Below are 15,176 nucleotides of genomic sequence, written 5' to 3'. Positions count from 1 at the left end.
GCTTTCATCCACTTTCTGTTCTGCCTGGAACTGCTCCCTTGATGCTAGAGACATTAGTTTCTTGCAGGGTTGTGGACTTGGGCTTGGTCCCACTGGAAGCGATGCAGGTGATGGGGGTGTCTCCATTGACTGTGAACCGGTCTCTGCTGGTGCACTGGGTTGTATTTCAGGTTCCTGTTGATCATCTTGCGCTGGTTGAGCTGCTGCTGCAGGTGCAGGCTCTGTGGCACCATTTGGTCCTGGCTCCCCTGACTCTGGTGGGGTTGGAAGCACGGGCTCTGGTGCTGACTGCTCCACCAGTTCCGATTCTTGGGCTGGTTCTGGTTGGTCCCAGGAACTGGATCTATAACTGCTGCCAGAGACTTTGGTCTGGTGTCTGGTTTCACCACCTCTGGCTGGATCCCTATAGGAGGCTTAGGAATGGAATTAGGTGTGGAGGCCTGTTTAGCCTGGCTGCAGTTGACTATCCCCACCCGTTTTGTTAGCCTCACATGGTTGGCTAAGTCTTCTCCCTGCAGCACGAGAAGAAGAAAGCTAGTAGCAGTTGGTGCAGATGCCAGAAGGGGCAACCCGAGCAGAGACCACACCATTGGTGTCATCCCAAGGCCCCACCTCGCAAGGAGGAGCCCTCCACACAGGGAGATCCCAGATGCCCTCTCATCCTTCCATCCTACTCTCCAATCACCCATCTCGCCCCAGCCCACAGTCAGCTGGATGATGCTTCAAATGTAATGAGCTGGGGCATGTGAAGGCCAACTGCCCTAAGAGCACCAGCCGACTGCAACTCCTGACCCTGGGGTCCCAACAAGAGCCTTCAAGCCCAGATGCCTCGCAAATACCCCCAGAGTGAAGGGAAACTGTGAATGTGGGCGGGAGGAAGATTGCTGCGTGGAGAGACACTGGAGCACAGGTGTCAGCTATCCACCAATCCCTGGTGGACCCCAAATTCATCGATCCAGAGGCCCAAGTGACAGTGCAACCCTTTAAGGCCAACTCTTTTAACTTGCCTACAGCCACGTTGCCTGTCCAGTACAAGGGCTGGTCAGGAATATGGACTTTTGCAGTCTATGATGATTATTCCACCGCTGCCACCATGGTTGTCAAGGCTGATTCCCCACTCTGGCATGTTGAGTGCAGAAGGTGGGGACCGACAAGGATTCTAAAAATTAATACTGGCCACTCCAGGCTGGTATTAAACTCCCAAGGTCACAGCTTCTCTCTGACCTTGGATGGGTAGATGCTGCCACCACCCAAGTGCAAAAAACCCCTTTGAACCCAGGAAGGCACACTTGGGAATTCATCCCTGTGGGGTACCCTCAAGCCCTTTCACCCCCCTCCCCGCGGAAGAGCTGAGAAAGAAAAACAAAGGAAATCAGCTGTTGCCACCAGCTAATTAAACAACATATGCACAAACGTCTTAGGACACACAAAAAACCCCAATCCTGTTCTTAAAAAAGGTAAATTTTATTAAAACCAAAAAGAAAGAAAATACATCTGGAACTTAGGTTATTGCTAGATTTAAAAAGAGCAAATATAATAATTAAGCATCAAGAATGGTTTTCTTGAGGTCCAGGTTAATGGTTACAAACAAAACAAAAGCATTTGGGGGTTAGCACAGAGGAGTCCACAAGCCAATAAGGAAAAAAAAAAAAGAGATAAACCTAATTGTGTCTTCCTAGACATACCCTGATCTACTTACATATCTGGGGGTTTCAAATAACCAGTCTCTAGGTATGATCTGATGGTTTTTCATACGTGGCTTAAAGCTTCCTACAGCATAGTTCAGCCCCGTTCCTGCTCTGTGTCTCCTCTCCTCGGAGAACAACAGACAGACAAACAGAAAGTTTTTTCCCAATTTTAAAAAGTTCTAGCCCTCCCATTGGCTCTTTTGGTCAGGTGCCCACTCCCTTCCTTTTACCTCTGGGCTTTTTAAACCTTTATAGATAAAGCAAGTAGAGAATAGCTACTAACAGGGATTTTATAGCTAACTGGCTGGCTGGGTGTCCATAAAAGGGAGCTACTCCCCCTTCATTTATCACACCACCCTCCCTGCCATCCCAGATCAGACCCAGGGGTATTCCTCCCCTCCCCCGCTGCCACCCGGGGCCCATCCAACCTGGTCTCTGCAACAGTGGCCAGTCCCAGTTGCTTCAGAGGAAGGAGCCAGAACCCCTCACCGATGGGATAACCTGTCCCCCAGGAAGGTCTCCCGGCCTCCCATGGAGATCAGTTTAAAGCCTGAGGCAGCGCTAGGGTTTGCCCAGGATAACTGTGGTGGTGCCAGATCATGCCCTTCACCTGCATAGTTATACCAGGACCAGCACTGCGTGTGCGTGTGTATGGGCAAGAGTTCCACCAGGAATCCTGGGTGTGGGATGGGGCCCCAGAGCCCCTGGCATGGGAGGGGGGGCAGAGCTCCTGGCATGGTCCAGCAGAACCTGCCTTGGGCCTGACTTTGTGTCTCCCAGCACCTTGGCCAGCCGTTGTCACCAGTGCTCCCCTGGCGGGGGGGGCACAGAGCCCCGGCATGGAGGGAGAATAGGGCTCCTGGCATGGGGGGGAATGGGAGACCTGGCATGGGGGGGCACAGAGCCCCTGGCATGGGAGAGAGGGGAAGGGGTACCTACAGCCCATGGTATGCGGGGGAGAATGGGGAGCCTGGTACTGGGGGGAAGTAGGGTTACAGAGCCTCTGGCAATGGAGGAGAATGGGGTATCTGGCATGGGGGGCATGGGGTACCTGGTGTGAGGGAGGGGAAGCTGCAGGGAGTCCCTGCGATGGAGAGTAGCAGTGGTGGGGCTGGAGGGAGGCAAGGAGCTGGGGCGGACAATGTACTGGGCCTACAGTCGCTGTGAAGCTTGCGCCCCCTTGTGCTCTCTGGCTCCATGGGGTTTCCCTGTTGCCACCCACCAGGCGAGGGAGTTGCGGTGATGTGTGTGTCTGACTGTGTGTGTGGGGGGAGTGGGGGTGGGGGGCAGGGTAGAGATACAAGGAATCACAGCCTCATAGGGGGCATCTGGGGATGTTAAACACCTAAAATCCTGCAAGTGCCTCTTCATCTGCGCAGTGATTCCACACTGCCAGAGTGACACTGCGCAGAGAGACATGGGGGCCCAGTGGTTAGAATGGAGCAGGGGATCTGGGATTCAGGACTCCTGGGTTCTGTCCCAGCTTGGAGAGAGGAGTGGGGCCTACTGGGTTAGAGAATCAGGACTTCTGGGTTCCTTCTGTGACTGACCAGCTGTGTGACCTTGGCCAAGTTCCTTTTCCCGCTAAATTAACTGGGGACTTGTGTGGGGTGAGATTGGGCTCTGTTTGGGGGAGCAATCCCATCCTAGCCATGCGGTGTTTGTTTAGCCAAAATGTGTGTGTTCATGGCCATGTCTGCTTGGCTGTGATCCCGCGCTGAGTAAGCTGTGTCTGTGAGTTGCCCCAGCCGGCAGAGGGGGAGCACTCCCTGGCCAGTCACTAGTGGTCTGTGGGGGAGAGCGTGTGTGTGTGTATGTATGTATGCAAACACACACATTTACTCATGACACATCACACCCCCCCATACATTCTCTCAAAAACACACACAGATAGACAATACTCAGGCAAACTCTCACAGCATGTGCATGCACACACAATGACACACTCTCAGTACATACAGGCAGATGTGCAATACACCCACCCAGTTAGCACTCACATACATAACACACAAAAACACTCACACAAAACATACATGTGTACAGACACATGGAGAATGACGCAGTCACACACTGTTCACACAAGCAGGCACCCAGTAACACACAAACAGTCACGCAGCACAGACACATGCTCACATGCGACACTCATAGATTCATATATACACACAGAGGTACTTTCTTAAACACACAGATAGAAATAGGCACTCTCAAAACACTTCGCACACACACACACTACTTATAGATGCACAACAAATGTACCGACAAACACACAAGAAACACATCCACTCACAACATACTCACACACACACACACACACACACACACACACACACACACACACACACCAGTCATACAAACACACCTGTACAGACACAATCACGCAGACACACAACACACCTTCCTGACTGTCACACAATACACCCACCTACTCACACAACACACACAAACACGGCAGATGCACACAAGACAGCCAGCTACTTGCTCGCCCACCCACCTATACACAATGCACTCAACCACACACAGACACACATCTCCCTCATCTTCCCTGCACAATCCACCCACACACCTGCCCACACACTCTGAATCCTGGGTGACAGTTGTCTAGGTTGGTTGCCATGGAGAGAACTGAGACAACTATTGACTGCTTGGTGATTGTGTTTCTTGCCCATTTGCTATGGAGACAACTGGGCCAACCAAATCTTAATTGGCTGTTGTCTATGGCCGCTTGCCAGGGATACGATTGCACTGGCTAGCTTCTTGGCGGCTGTTGTCTAGAGCTGGTTGCTATGGAGACAGTTGGTGGGGCTGGCTGACTCTTGGCAACTGTCCATCATTGCTGCAGAGATTGTGCTGACTGAATTCTTTGGCTGAGGCCAGTTTCTATGGACAACGGTGTGGTGACTCCTCAGTGACTGTTGCCTAGTCTGGTTGCCCAGGGGACAGTTTTGCTAACTACTCTTCAGTGACTGAGGAGGTTTGGGTGGGTGTAATGCGGGGGGTTGCTGGGTACAATGAGATGATGTTGGGGGAGGACACTGCGTGCTAGGGTGTGTGGGGTTGCTTGGCTATGTTGCATGTAGGAAGACAAGGTCATAGGGGTGCTGTGTACTGGGGTGTTAGGTTGTCTGGCTGGAGGATTATGATGTGTGTCTCTCTGCACAAGGGACAAAGGGTGTTGTGCACTAGGGTGTATGGGTGAAGGATAGACCTACCAGGAGTGTAGGGTGTCTGGTTGAAGGATTGTGTTGTTTGGCAGTGTGCAGAAGGTGTTGTATGGGTGAAGGATTATGCTGTGTGAAGGAATAAAAGTATGGATATGGTCTTGTGGTGTGTTAGGACCTTGTTGTGTGGCTCTGTGAAGAAGGTATTATGTATGAGTGAAGGACTACACTGTCTGTATATGTGTGTTTGAATACAAGGGTATGGTGCCGGGGTGTTGTGTAGTGGGATGTTTATTGTACTGGTAAAGGATTGTGGTGTGTGGATGTGTTTTCAAGTAGTTTAGGGTGTTGGGTACTGGGGTGTTAGATTGCATGGTTCTTCCTGTGTATGCTGTTTTGTGTGTGTGTAAATACTAGGTGTATAGGAGTGGTGTGTACTAGGGTGTTAGGTTGTAGAGTTGAAGGATTATACTCTGTATATGTGTATGTACGCAAGTGGTAGACAGTGAGTTTTGGGGTGTTAAGTTGTATGGGAGAATTGTGGTGTGTGTGAGTACAAGCATTATAGGGTGTAGGGATGTCAGGTTGTATGGGTATGCTGGGGTGTATATGTATATAAGGAGTATTGAGGTTGTTTGGGAGATTTATGCCATATGTGCATACAATGGACATGGGCCGTAGAGTGTTGTGTACAAAGTTGTAGTGTGAAAGTTTATGCTGTGTGTATACAAGTATATAGGGTGTTGGTCTGCAGGTGTAGGGTTATGCTCTGTGTGTACAAGTGGGATAGGGTGTCAGTTGTAGGGTTGTATGTGTATGCTGTGTATACAAGTGGGATAGGATGTTGCGGTGTTAGGCTGCACGCCTGTAGAATTATGCTCTGTGTGTGTGTGTACTGGTAGTGTAGGATGTCAGGGCAGTGTGAGGGTGTAGGCATATCAGTCCTGCTGTGTGTGGAGGTGTTGTGGGATGAATGGCACGAGTTGGGACTGGTGTGGTGGCAGGGGGTGGCTGCATGCTGTATGTTAGGCACGGGTTAGGGGTACAGCAAGTGCCCTGGTGGGTGTATGGGTCAAGGGCCATGTTGTGGCAGGGTTGATGGCTGGAGGGGGGTGTGCATGCTTTATATAAGAGGGGCTGTCCCAGCTTGGCACCTGGACCCAACTGCATGGGGAGGTGCCAGCCTGCCTGTCCCTCCCATTCCCTCCCACAATGCAGGGTCAGGAGCCCCCAGGGTGACTGGTCTGGACAGGGTCTGGGGTGTGTGTGAGAGGGGGTGGTGGTAGAGGGTGGATCGATTCTGGATGGGGAGAACGTTTGTCGTCTCTCCTCCTCATTGATCACTGAGCCTGCTCAGGTGCCCGTGTTACCCTGATCCACATTATGTCACAGCCAAGAAGGGGCAGTGAAGGGGCCGCAGGGCTAGGACAGGGTGCAAAGTCCTTGAGGTGTCCCCCTTTCCCTGTACTCAGTTCATGTTCCTGACCTCCCTGCTCTGCCCCACTTCCCCCTGCTGACCCCCCTGCCCAAACCCCTGCTGATTTTTTCTTTTTTTTCACTTTTCCATTCATTCTTTTCTTCATTTCTTTCCCTTCCTTTCTCATGCTTGCAGTCCTCTTTTCTTTATTATTTTGTTTCCCTTTCCATCTTTTTTGTTCTTTTCCTCCTTTTTTCCATTCATTTGTTCTTTTTTATTCTTTCATTCCTTGTTTCTCTCCTTTTTATTCTTTCATTCTTTTGCTCTTTTCCTCTTTTATTCGTTCTTCTGTCATCTTTCCTTTCTCTTCCTGTTTCTGCTTTCCATTCTTACTCTTTTTTACATCCTTTTATTCTCCTCCTTTTTGCCCTTTTTCTCATTCTTTCTTTCATTCATTCATTCACATTTTTCATCCTTTCTCCTCTTCCCTTCCCCCCCCCCATTTTTTCATTCTTTTCTTCCCCCCCACCGGCCCTGACGTCCCCTCCCCGGTGCCCCCCACCTGCTCCTATTAGCACTGTTCACATGTGGGGAGCGCTGACTGCGGTGCTTTGGTCTGAGCTGTGCTGCCGCCTGGCCTGGATCCCCCCAGCGTGTGTCTCTCCAGAGGGTTGGGGGAGGCTCTCCGGGCCCAGCCATCCGCGCTCAGTCTCTGCCTCTGCAAGGACAGCCCAAGGTCAGCTGGTGAAGAGCTGCCAGGAGACGGGATGTGGAGAGAGCTTGCCCAACCCCGCTTACATGCCCCCCGGGAGGATGGCTTTTCCGCATGGCTTGTGCCGCCTGAACTCTGTGCTGAACAGCTGGGCACCACCAGGTGGTGCTAAGGAGTCCTCCCCCCCACCAGCTGTGCCACTGCCCGCAGCCGGCAGGGAGTGTGAAACTCGCTCAGTGGAGCCAGTGTGGAAAGCAAGGGGTGTCTGTGCAAGGGAGGGAGGCTGCTGGGAAAGCTGGGATCTGCCTTTGCATGTAAGTGTGTGGAGGTGGGGGTGGGGTTCACTTGGAATCGAACCCTCCTCCCCCTTTGGGTTGGGTTCAGCACAAAATGCCCATATTTGCCTCCCTGAATGACACAGAATTCCTGAGTCATCTTATTGCGATAGTGTCTGCCTGCCCCGGCTGAGATCAGAGCCCCTAGCAGGCCGGGTGCTGCGCGGACCACCCCACCCCCCACTGAGATTGGAGCCTCCGGAGGGCCAGCTGTCTCTCAGACCCCCACCCGGCTGAGATTGGGGCCCCCGACAGGCCAGGGGTCACACAGACCCCCCCCCATGGCCAAGATCAGGGCCCCAGGTGGTCTGGGTGCTGCACAGACCCCCTCACCCTTGCTGAGATCAGGGCCCCCAGCAGGACAGGCACTGCACAGATCCCACCCGGCTGAGATTGGGGCCTCTTTTGGGCACTGTACAGACATATAGTGAGAAATGGTACCTGCCCTGGAGAGCTTACAGTCTGAACAGATAAAGGGTGGGAGGGGAAACTGAGGCATTGAGAGGGGAAGGACTCACCCAAGGACTCACCCAGCCCAGCGTCTGAACCACAAGCTCCCCGCCCATGTCTGTGCTGCATCATCGCTCTGATCACTGTGCACGGTGGAGATTTCCCACAGTGCGGGAACACGCGGGTGGGGGTGGGGGGGCTGTGGGGAGGGGCTGTGGTTCATCATTTACTTGAAGCACGTGTAGCCTGGGAATCTTGTATGAGTCAGGGTCAGCCCTGAAATGGGTTCCCTTAGGACGGTCTAGATTCAGCCCTAGTGTGGGGGCTCTAGCACCGGTCTTGGGCACAGTGGAGCGGGTTGGATTCAGCCCTGGGGTGGCAGCATAGAACAGAGCTCGAGCACACTAGAGGGGTTGGATTCGGCCCTGGTGTGAGGGCTCTAGAACATGTTGAGAGAGGGTCGGTCCAATGTCCGTCATTGCTCGGTTCGCTCAAGAGGGCTGCCCGGGGAGCAGTGTGCCTCGCTAGGGCATGAGTGTGGGGACTGCACGTCCTCCCCCTGTATGGGGCGGGCAGTGGGCACGGGCCCTTGATCACTATTAGTGAGCAATGTGTGCCACTGTTCTGCCTGTCTCACCCACTAGTGAACATGCTGTGTGCTGCTGTCCTGATGCCCCCCTATGCAGCGCCATGCTATGCCGATGGGCTGCCTGGCAGCTGCTAGTTGAGGCGTGTGCCAACTCCATGTTGGGGACAGGTTGTCTGGGAGCCCAGAGCCCGGCTCCTGCCCAAGCCAGCGGGGGACCACACCACAGACAGATAGACAGACATGCATACTTTCCGCAGACCCACCAACAGACCCATAGACAGACAGACAGACACCCTGCAGGCCCACAGACAGACCCATGTACATTCCACAGTTCCAAACACACCCCACAAACCGACCCAGGCACACCCCACAGACCCACAGGCAGACAGACAGACCCACATACATTCCACAAATTGACCCAGTGGCAGATTTAGAGTTAGTGGGGCCCTGTGCGCAGCTTCATTTTTGCCCGCCCCCCCCCCCCCCCCCCCCCCGGCCAGGACACAGCCAAAAAAAAGAACATTCTCTCTTATCTCCTCCCCGTTTTTCATTCTTTTTTTCTTCATCCTCCTCCTATATTATAAGTAATGGGAAGTAAATGAAAATAAAGTGAGGTACCTTGATTGGGGCAGGGGGTTGGGGTGTGGGAGGAGGGGTGAGGAGTGCGGGCTCTGGGAGGAAGTTTGGGTGCTGGGTGCGGGCTCTGGGCTGGGGCAGGGGGTTGGGGTGTGGGAGGGGGTGAGGGGTGCGGGCTCTGGGAGGACGTTTGGGTGTGGGGTGCAGGCTCTTGGCTGGGGCAGGGGATTGAGGTGCCTGAGGGGGGCAGAGGGGCAGCGCTTACCTCGGGCAGCGTGGCTCCCAAAGCAACTGGTGCACACACCCTTCCGGCAGCATCTCCTTGGCGGGGGGGCAAGGGGTTTCCGCGCACCGCTGCCTGCAGGCGCTGCCCCTGCAGCTCCCATTGGCCGCAGTTCCCAGCCAATGGGCGCTGTGGAGTTGGTGCTCAGGGTGGGGACAGCGCGTGGAGACACTCCCCGGCCCCCCGGGGCCTCAGGGACGTGCTGGCCGCTTCCGGGAGCGAAGTAGCGCAGACGGAGGGAGGCAGAGTGGGCAGGGAACTGCCTTAGCCCTGCTGCTGGCACATCTCTACATGCCCCTTGCGGGGCGGGGGGCAGCAGGTCTCCGTGCACTGCCCAGGGTGCAGGCAGCGTGCGGAGCTGCCTCCTCCCCTCCCCCGCCAGGGGCGCACAGAGACGTGCCAGAAGCCAGCTGCTTCTGGGAGCAACGTGGGGCCACTGGCCATGGCATGCAGACAGCCTGCCTGCCTGAGCCCTGCTGCGCCGCTGGCCAGGACTCAGGGACAGGTTGTCAGATATTTGTCCTGCATTTTGGGGACCACCCTGTCGTTTGGGCCCTGTGCCACCGCACGGTTTGTTTCATGGTAAATCTGCTCCTGAACTGACCCATTCATACGTGGCACACACACAGCCTGCAGACCTACAGACAGATACACACAGCCCGCAGACCTACAGACAGATGCGTGCCCATCCCTCCGGCAGACCTACAGGCAGAGGTAGACCCACATGTGCATGCCTAGAGTCGCTGTCTCCTCCTTTCTCCCTCGCCCCAATGTGCCCCATTTCCCCACCCCGGCCTTCCACATTTGATGGCTGTTTCAAGCCCCCAGACTCACTGTATCATCCCTGCTGCCCTTCCCCAAGTTTCCCCCTTGCCCAGCAGGGCGTGCGGTGGGGCAGGGGGCAGAGTCTGAGGCTGGCACAGAGCCTGGAGTGCAGGGGCTGACCCATTGGAACAGCCAGGCTTCTAGAGGCAGGGGGCGCTGGTCTCTCAGCAAGGGCTGCTCCCCGCAATGCCTGGCCCCCATGAGGGGAATGGCCCCTTCCCTCCCACAACGCATCCGGCGCGACATGGAGTGGGGAAGGGTCTCCTCCCGGGTCATGCTGGGACCCAGGTGTCCTAGCTCCCAGGCGCCCACTAGACCCCACTCTCTGCCCAGGACTGGGGATAGAACCCAGGAGTCCTGGCTCCCCCCAGGGTGACAGGGGAGGAGTAGGGTTGGTTGGGGATGCCCCCTTTTTTCCATCCTCCTCCCGCCATGTGTTAGAGCCCACGTCATTCTGGCCAGCCTTTTGTTTGGGGTTGCCATGGAAACCAGCTCTTGCCACCCGCCCTGCTCATTTTGCTCAATTATCACTAAGGAGGATCCAGAGGGGCTTGGTGCCTCAGCACCCCTCCCTCACCCTGCCATGCACAGAGTTGGGGGCATTGGGGTCTCTAGTGGGGGTATCTGGGGTTCATTGGGGTGTCTGGTGGGGGTATGTGGGGTGCATTGGGGTGTCTGGGGTGAGGGATATCTGGGGTATCTGGATGGTATGTGGGGTGCATTGGGATATCTGTGGTAGGGTGTATATGGGGTGCATTGGGGTGTCTGTTGTGGAAGATACCTGGGGGATGCTGGGGGGTGCATTGGGAGACTCTAACCACTTACTCCACCGCAGCCCCCCCTTCACAGTGGGGTCTGGAAGAGAATGACCCCTCCTCCAACACACTGACCCAGCAGACTTCTTATCACAACCCCAGCACCTGGCTGTGGGGGAAGAGAGCACAGAGCCGCGCATGAACCTGCCCCCCCATCCCCTCGATCATTTGCATACAGAGTTAATGATGTTGCATGGGGCGAGGGCTGATCAGTCCCTGGGAACAGCTGGTGGGAGTGCAGCCATTGGAGGGGGCAAAGGCAGGTGTGGGGAGATATGGGCAGAGTATTCCTGACTCCACCCCATTTTATGGAGAGCAGAGTGTGTGTGGGTTGGGGGATCTGTGTGTGTGGGTCAGGACTGAGGGGCACCAACAAAGATATGGGGGGAAGTCCAGAGCTGGGATCACAGGGGGCTGCAGGTCAGGATTGGGGGGGCTGGCAGGGCTGTGGGGAGGGGGGAGCCCAGGCCTGGGATTGAGGGTCACTGGCAGGGCTCTGGAGGATGAGATGGCAGCGGGCTGTGGGTTGGGATTGAGGGCACCGGTGGAGCTGTGTCGCTCTCCCTTAGCTGTTTTGGCTGCTGTCCCTGGTCCTGATGGCTGGAGAGGGGTCCATTGGTGCCAGCGTGAATGTGGGGAGGGCTCTGTGGTTAGCCTGTTCGCCCCAGTTATTGGCTGTGAGCTCCTTTCCTTAGTCCGTTGTTATGAATTGCTTTACTTGTTGGTTTGGCTCCATTCTGTAGGAAGGGAAGGGTTGTGCTGAGGGGTGGGAGCCTTGGGCCCTGCCCCATGTGTTGTGTCTGGGGGGTGCGGCTGGTCTCACTCTGTTCAGACATGGCCTTCCTTCAGCAGCCCCCCAAACTCCAGCCCTCGTGGTCACAAGGTGAGGCCTGCCTTAGTCTGCAGCACCTGCTATCCCAGCACAGGACTCCATCTCCAGGCCTGCTGGTGCCCCCCAGTCCTGACCTGCAGCCCACTACTAACCCAGCCCTGGGCTTCCCCCCCAGCTCTGCCAATGCTCCTCAATGCACACCTGCAGCCCTCTACTGTCCCAGCCTTGGTGCCAGAAGGCCTCACGCTTCCTCACTCAGTGAGTCTGGGAATGGTAGTAAGGGACTAAAGAAATAATAAAGGTTGGTCACAAAACATTTAGTTACAGCAGAAAGTGTCTGTCCTGCATTGAGCTCTGTGCAAAGCCCAAGGGTCAAACCCAGGCATCCTACCTCCAGACCTGGCCCTCTACACTCACCCACTGGATCCTACTCCCTCCCCAAAGCTAGAGAGAGAACCCAGGAATCCTGGCTCAGCCCCACCCCTTGCTGTAACAACTAGACCCCACTCCCCCTGAGCTGGGAATAGAATCCAGGAGTCCTGGCCCTTTCCCAAGGAGGGCACTCGCAAAGATGAGTGAGCTCATGGCTCCTGCCTACTGTGTAGCCCCACCAAAGCAGCTCAGCCAGGTGTTTACATCATCAAAAGGGCCTTCTGTGCAGGGCTCACATCCCAGTCAAGGATGGGGCTCCTCCCACAGATCAAAGGCAGTTTCTGAAACTAGCCCAATCAACAAATTGGAGAAATGGTCTGAGGTAAACAGGATGAAGTTTAATAAAGACAAATGCAAAGTGCTCCATTTAGGAAGGAACAATCAGTTTCACACATACAGAATGGGAAGAGACTGTCTAGGAAGGAGTACGGCAGAAAGGGATCTAGGGGTTATAGTGGACCACAAGCTAAATATGAGTCAACAGTGTGATGCTGTTGCAAAAAAAGCAAACATGATTTTGGGATATATTAACAGGTGTGTTGTGAGCAAGACACGAGAAGTCATTCTTCCGCTCTACTCTGCACTGGTTAGGCCTCAACTGGAGTATTGTGTCCAGTTCTGGGCACCGCATTTCAAGAAAGATGTGGAGAAATTGGAGAGGGTCCAGAGAAGAGCAACAAGAACGATTAAAGGTCTTGAGAACATGACCTATGAAGGAAGGCTGAAAGAATTGGGTTTGTTTAGTTTGGAAAAGAGAAGACTGAGAGGGGACATGATAGCAGTTTTCAGGTATCTAAAAGGGTGTCATAAGGAGGAGGGAGAAACCTTGTTCATCTTAGCCTCTAAGGATAGAACAAGAAGCCATGGGCTTAAACTGCAGCAAGGGAGGTTTAGGTTGGACATTAGGAAAAAGTTCCTAACTGTCAGGGGGGTTAAACACTGGAATAAATTGCCTAGGGAGGTTGTGGAATCTTCATCTCTGGAAATATTTAAGAGTAGGTTAGATAAATGTCTATCAGGGATGGTCTAGACAGTATTTGGTCCTGCCATGAAGGCAGGGGACTGGACTCGATGACCGCTCAAGGTCCCTTCCAGTCCTAGAATCTATGACTCTATGAAACCCAGCTCCTTCAAAATAGCCCCCACCCCCACTCCATGGGCTCCCAGGCTGCCATGTGGGGCTGGAGTCAGGAAGTGGGATCACCAGCAGGGGGCGGGGTTTGCTGCACTGTTGCGGGGAGGGGAGCTGGGATGGGTCCATGTTGAGAGAGCTAGGGGTGAGGGGCACTGGCAGAGCTGGGTGTGGAGCCCAGGCTGGGATGGCCGGGGCTGTGGGTGTGGGTGAGGGGCACCGGCAGGGCTGGGTGTGGAGCCCAGGCTGGGATAGTTGGGGATGTGGGTGGGGTGAGGGGCACCAGGGGGCATTGGCTTGCACAGATCTTGTCCTGTTATGATTGGTTTGGCCTGTCACCCCTCCCCCCTCAGTAACCCCTCCCCCCAACATCTCTGGCACTGTGGTGCGGGGGAGGGAGATTTAGTGTCTGTAAACTGGGACCCCAGACCCTACCAACCCCAACTTGGGGAGTCTGGGGGCCAGAGTGAGGGCTCCGCATGGAGATCCCTACCATAGTCCTTTGGCTCTCGTCCTGCCCACTGCCCTAGGGAAGCCCACAGTGGGGAAACTGTGGGGCAGGACTGGGGGATTGGAGAACACAGCACACTGTGCTCCTCCAGCCTATTGCCCCCTTCCCCGGGGCAGCATGGCCCCCTACCTTCTATCCCCCCCCCAAAGGCAGCGTGGCCCCCTACCGTCTATCCCCGCCCACTGGGGGCACCATGGCCCCCTACCGTCTATCCCCCCCTGGGGGGCAGCATTGCCCCCTATGGTCTCTTTACCTAGTTACCTGTAAGTGTGTGCCTATGCTGGTGGCCTGCCCCCCCCTCACTAACTCCCTCTCTTTCTCTCTCTGTGTGTCTGTCTGGCTGCGTCTGTGGGGGTGTCCCTGGCAGAAGAGCACACGATGGAAGGTGAGTGACCCCTTTGCATTCTCTATGTTGGCTGTGGATGGCGTGGGTTGGGGCCATGCTACAAGAAGCAAATTCATGTCTTGCTATGGGGGGGCTGTTTCCTGCTCCCTCGCCCTGTGGGGGTCCATTGAGAAGTGCCTGGACTTGGGGGGCTCCTGGGTGACTGGGTTGGGGTTCCCCTGTGTTCCAACAGCGCCCTAGCTCTGTGCTCCCCCTGCATGATGGTGAATTGGATCCCAAGGGGTCACTTACTGCCGGGGTGTCTGTCTCGGGGTTGCCCCTACAGCCAGGCATCGCCAGTTGTCTTGGGGTTCCCCCAGCCCTCCAGGGTTTGTCTCTGTGTGTGTGGTAAGAGCACAGTAATAGCAGTCTGTCTCTGTGGCTGTTTGTCCCATGGGAGGAGGGGTCATACACTGCTTTGTCGCTGGGGCGGGGTGGAGGTACGTATTGGATCCTGTGCATGACCGAGGGGGTTGGGCAAGGACTGGATCAGAACCGAGATATTGGGGTAGAGAGCTTCCCAATCCCCACAAACACAGCCCATAAAGCCCCCCACACTGCTCTCCTAGACTGGAATAGTCTGTAGGGGGCGATCCTGCCCTGGGGGTGGAATAGACTGCACCACACAAATTAGAAGGCACCCCCACTTCTGAGGCCTTCTCAGCCACCATGCTCTCCTTCCTGCCCCCAAGCCCCTCCTCCCTGGGCTCTGGACCACCCCCTTTCTCCCTACTCCTTGAGGGGTTGTCTCACTTGTGGATGTAGCCTTGGCATTTGGGGGCAGGGTTGTGACCTCAATTTGATTGTGATTTTTGTGCAGCTTGTCTAAGAGACCAGGGAGGGGGGTGGTATGGGGAGGGGGTGTTGCCCTTGTCTGTCCCCCATGCAGTAATTGGGGGATGGGTTGCATGGGGAATTAAAGGGGGCAGGGAATGGATTCCTATGGAGGGATTGTTGGGTGGGGGTGCTTTGGTGTGTCAGTATAGTGCGTGTGTGCTGTGTGGTGAAGGCAGTGCATGGAGGTGAGTCTGTGGAG

At 55.1% G+C, this 15,176-nt stretch overlaps 1 protein-coding gene across 11 annotated transcripts in view; it reads left to right on the top strand.

Moving 5' to 3' along the window:
• Positions 1-15,176, top strand: part of NRXN2 (neurexin 2) — a 305,564-nt gene that overhangs the window by 39,777 nt on the left and 250,611 nt on the right. For all 11 annotated transcript variants that reach the window (XM_026650363.1, XM_026650358.1, XM_026650366.1 and 8 more), the window contains exon 3: positions 14,123-14,140. In XM_026650363.1, coding sequence (XP_026506148.1) covers positions 14,123-14,140 — 18 coding nt within the window. The remainder of the gene's footprint in view (positions 1-14,122; positions 14,141-15,176) is intronic.

Source organism: Terrapene carolina, unplaced genomic scaffold (genome assembly GCF_002925995.2).
Source record: "Terrapene carolina triunguis isolate 2854851 unplaced genomic scaffold, T_m_triunguis-2.0 Scaffold89, whole genome shotgun sequence".
NCBI lineage: Eukaryota > Metazoa > Chordata > Testudines > Emydidae > Terrapene > Terrapene triunguis.
This window is presented reverse-complemented; position numbering and strand designations above follow the sequence as displayed.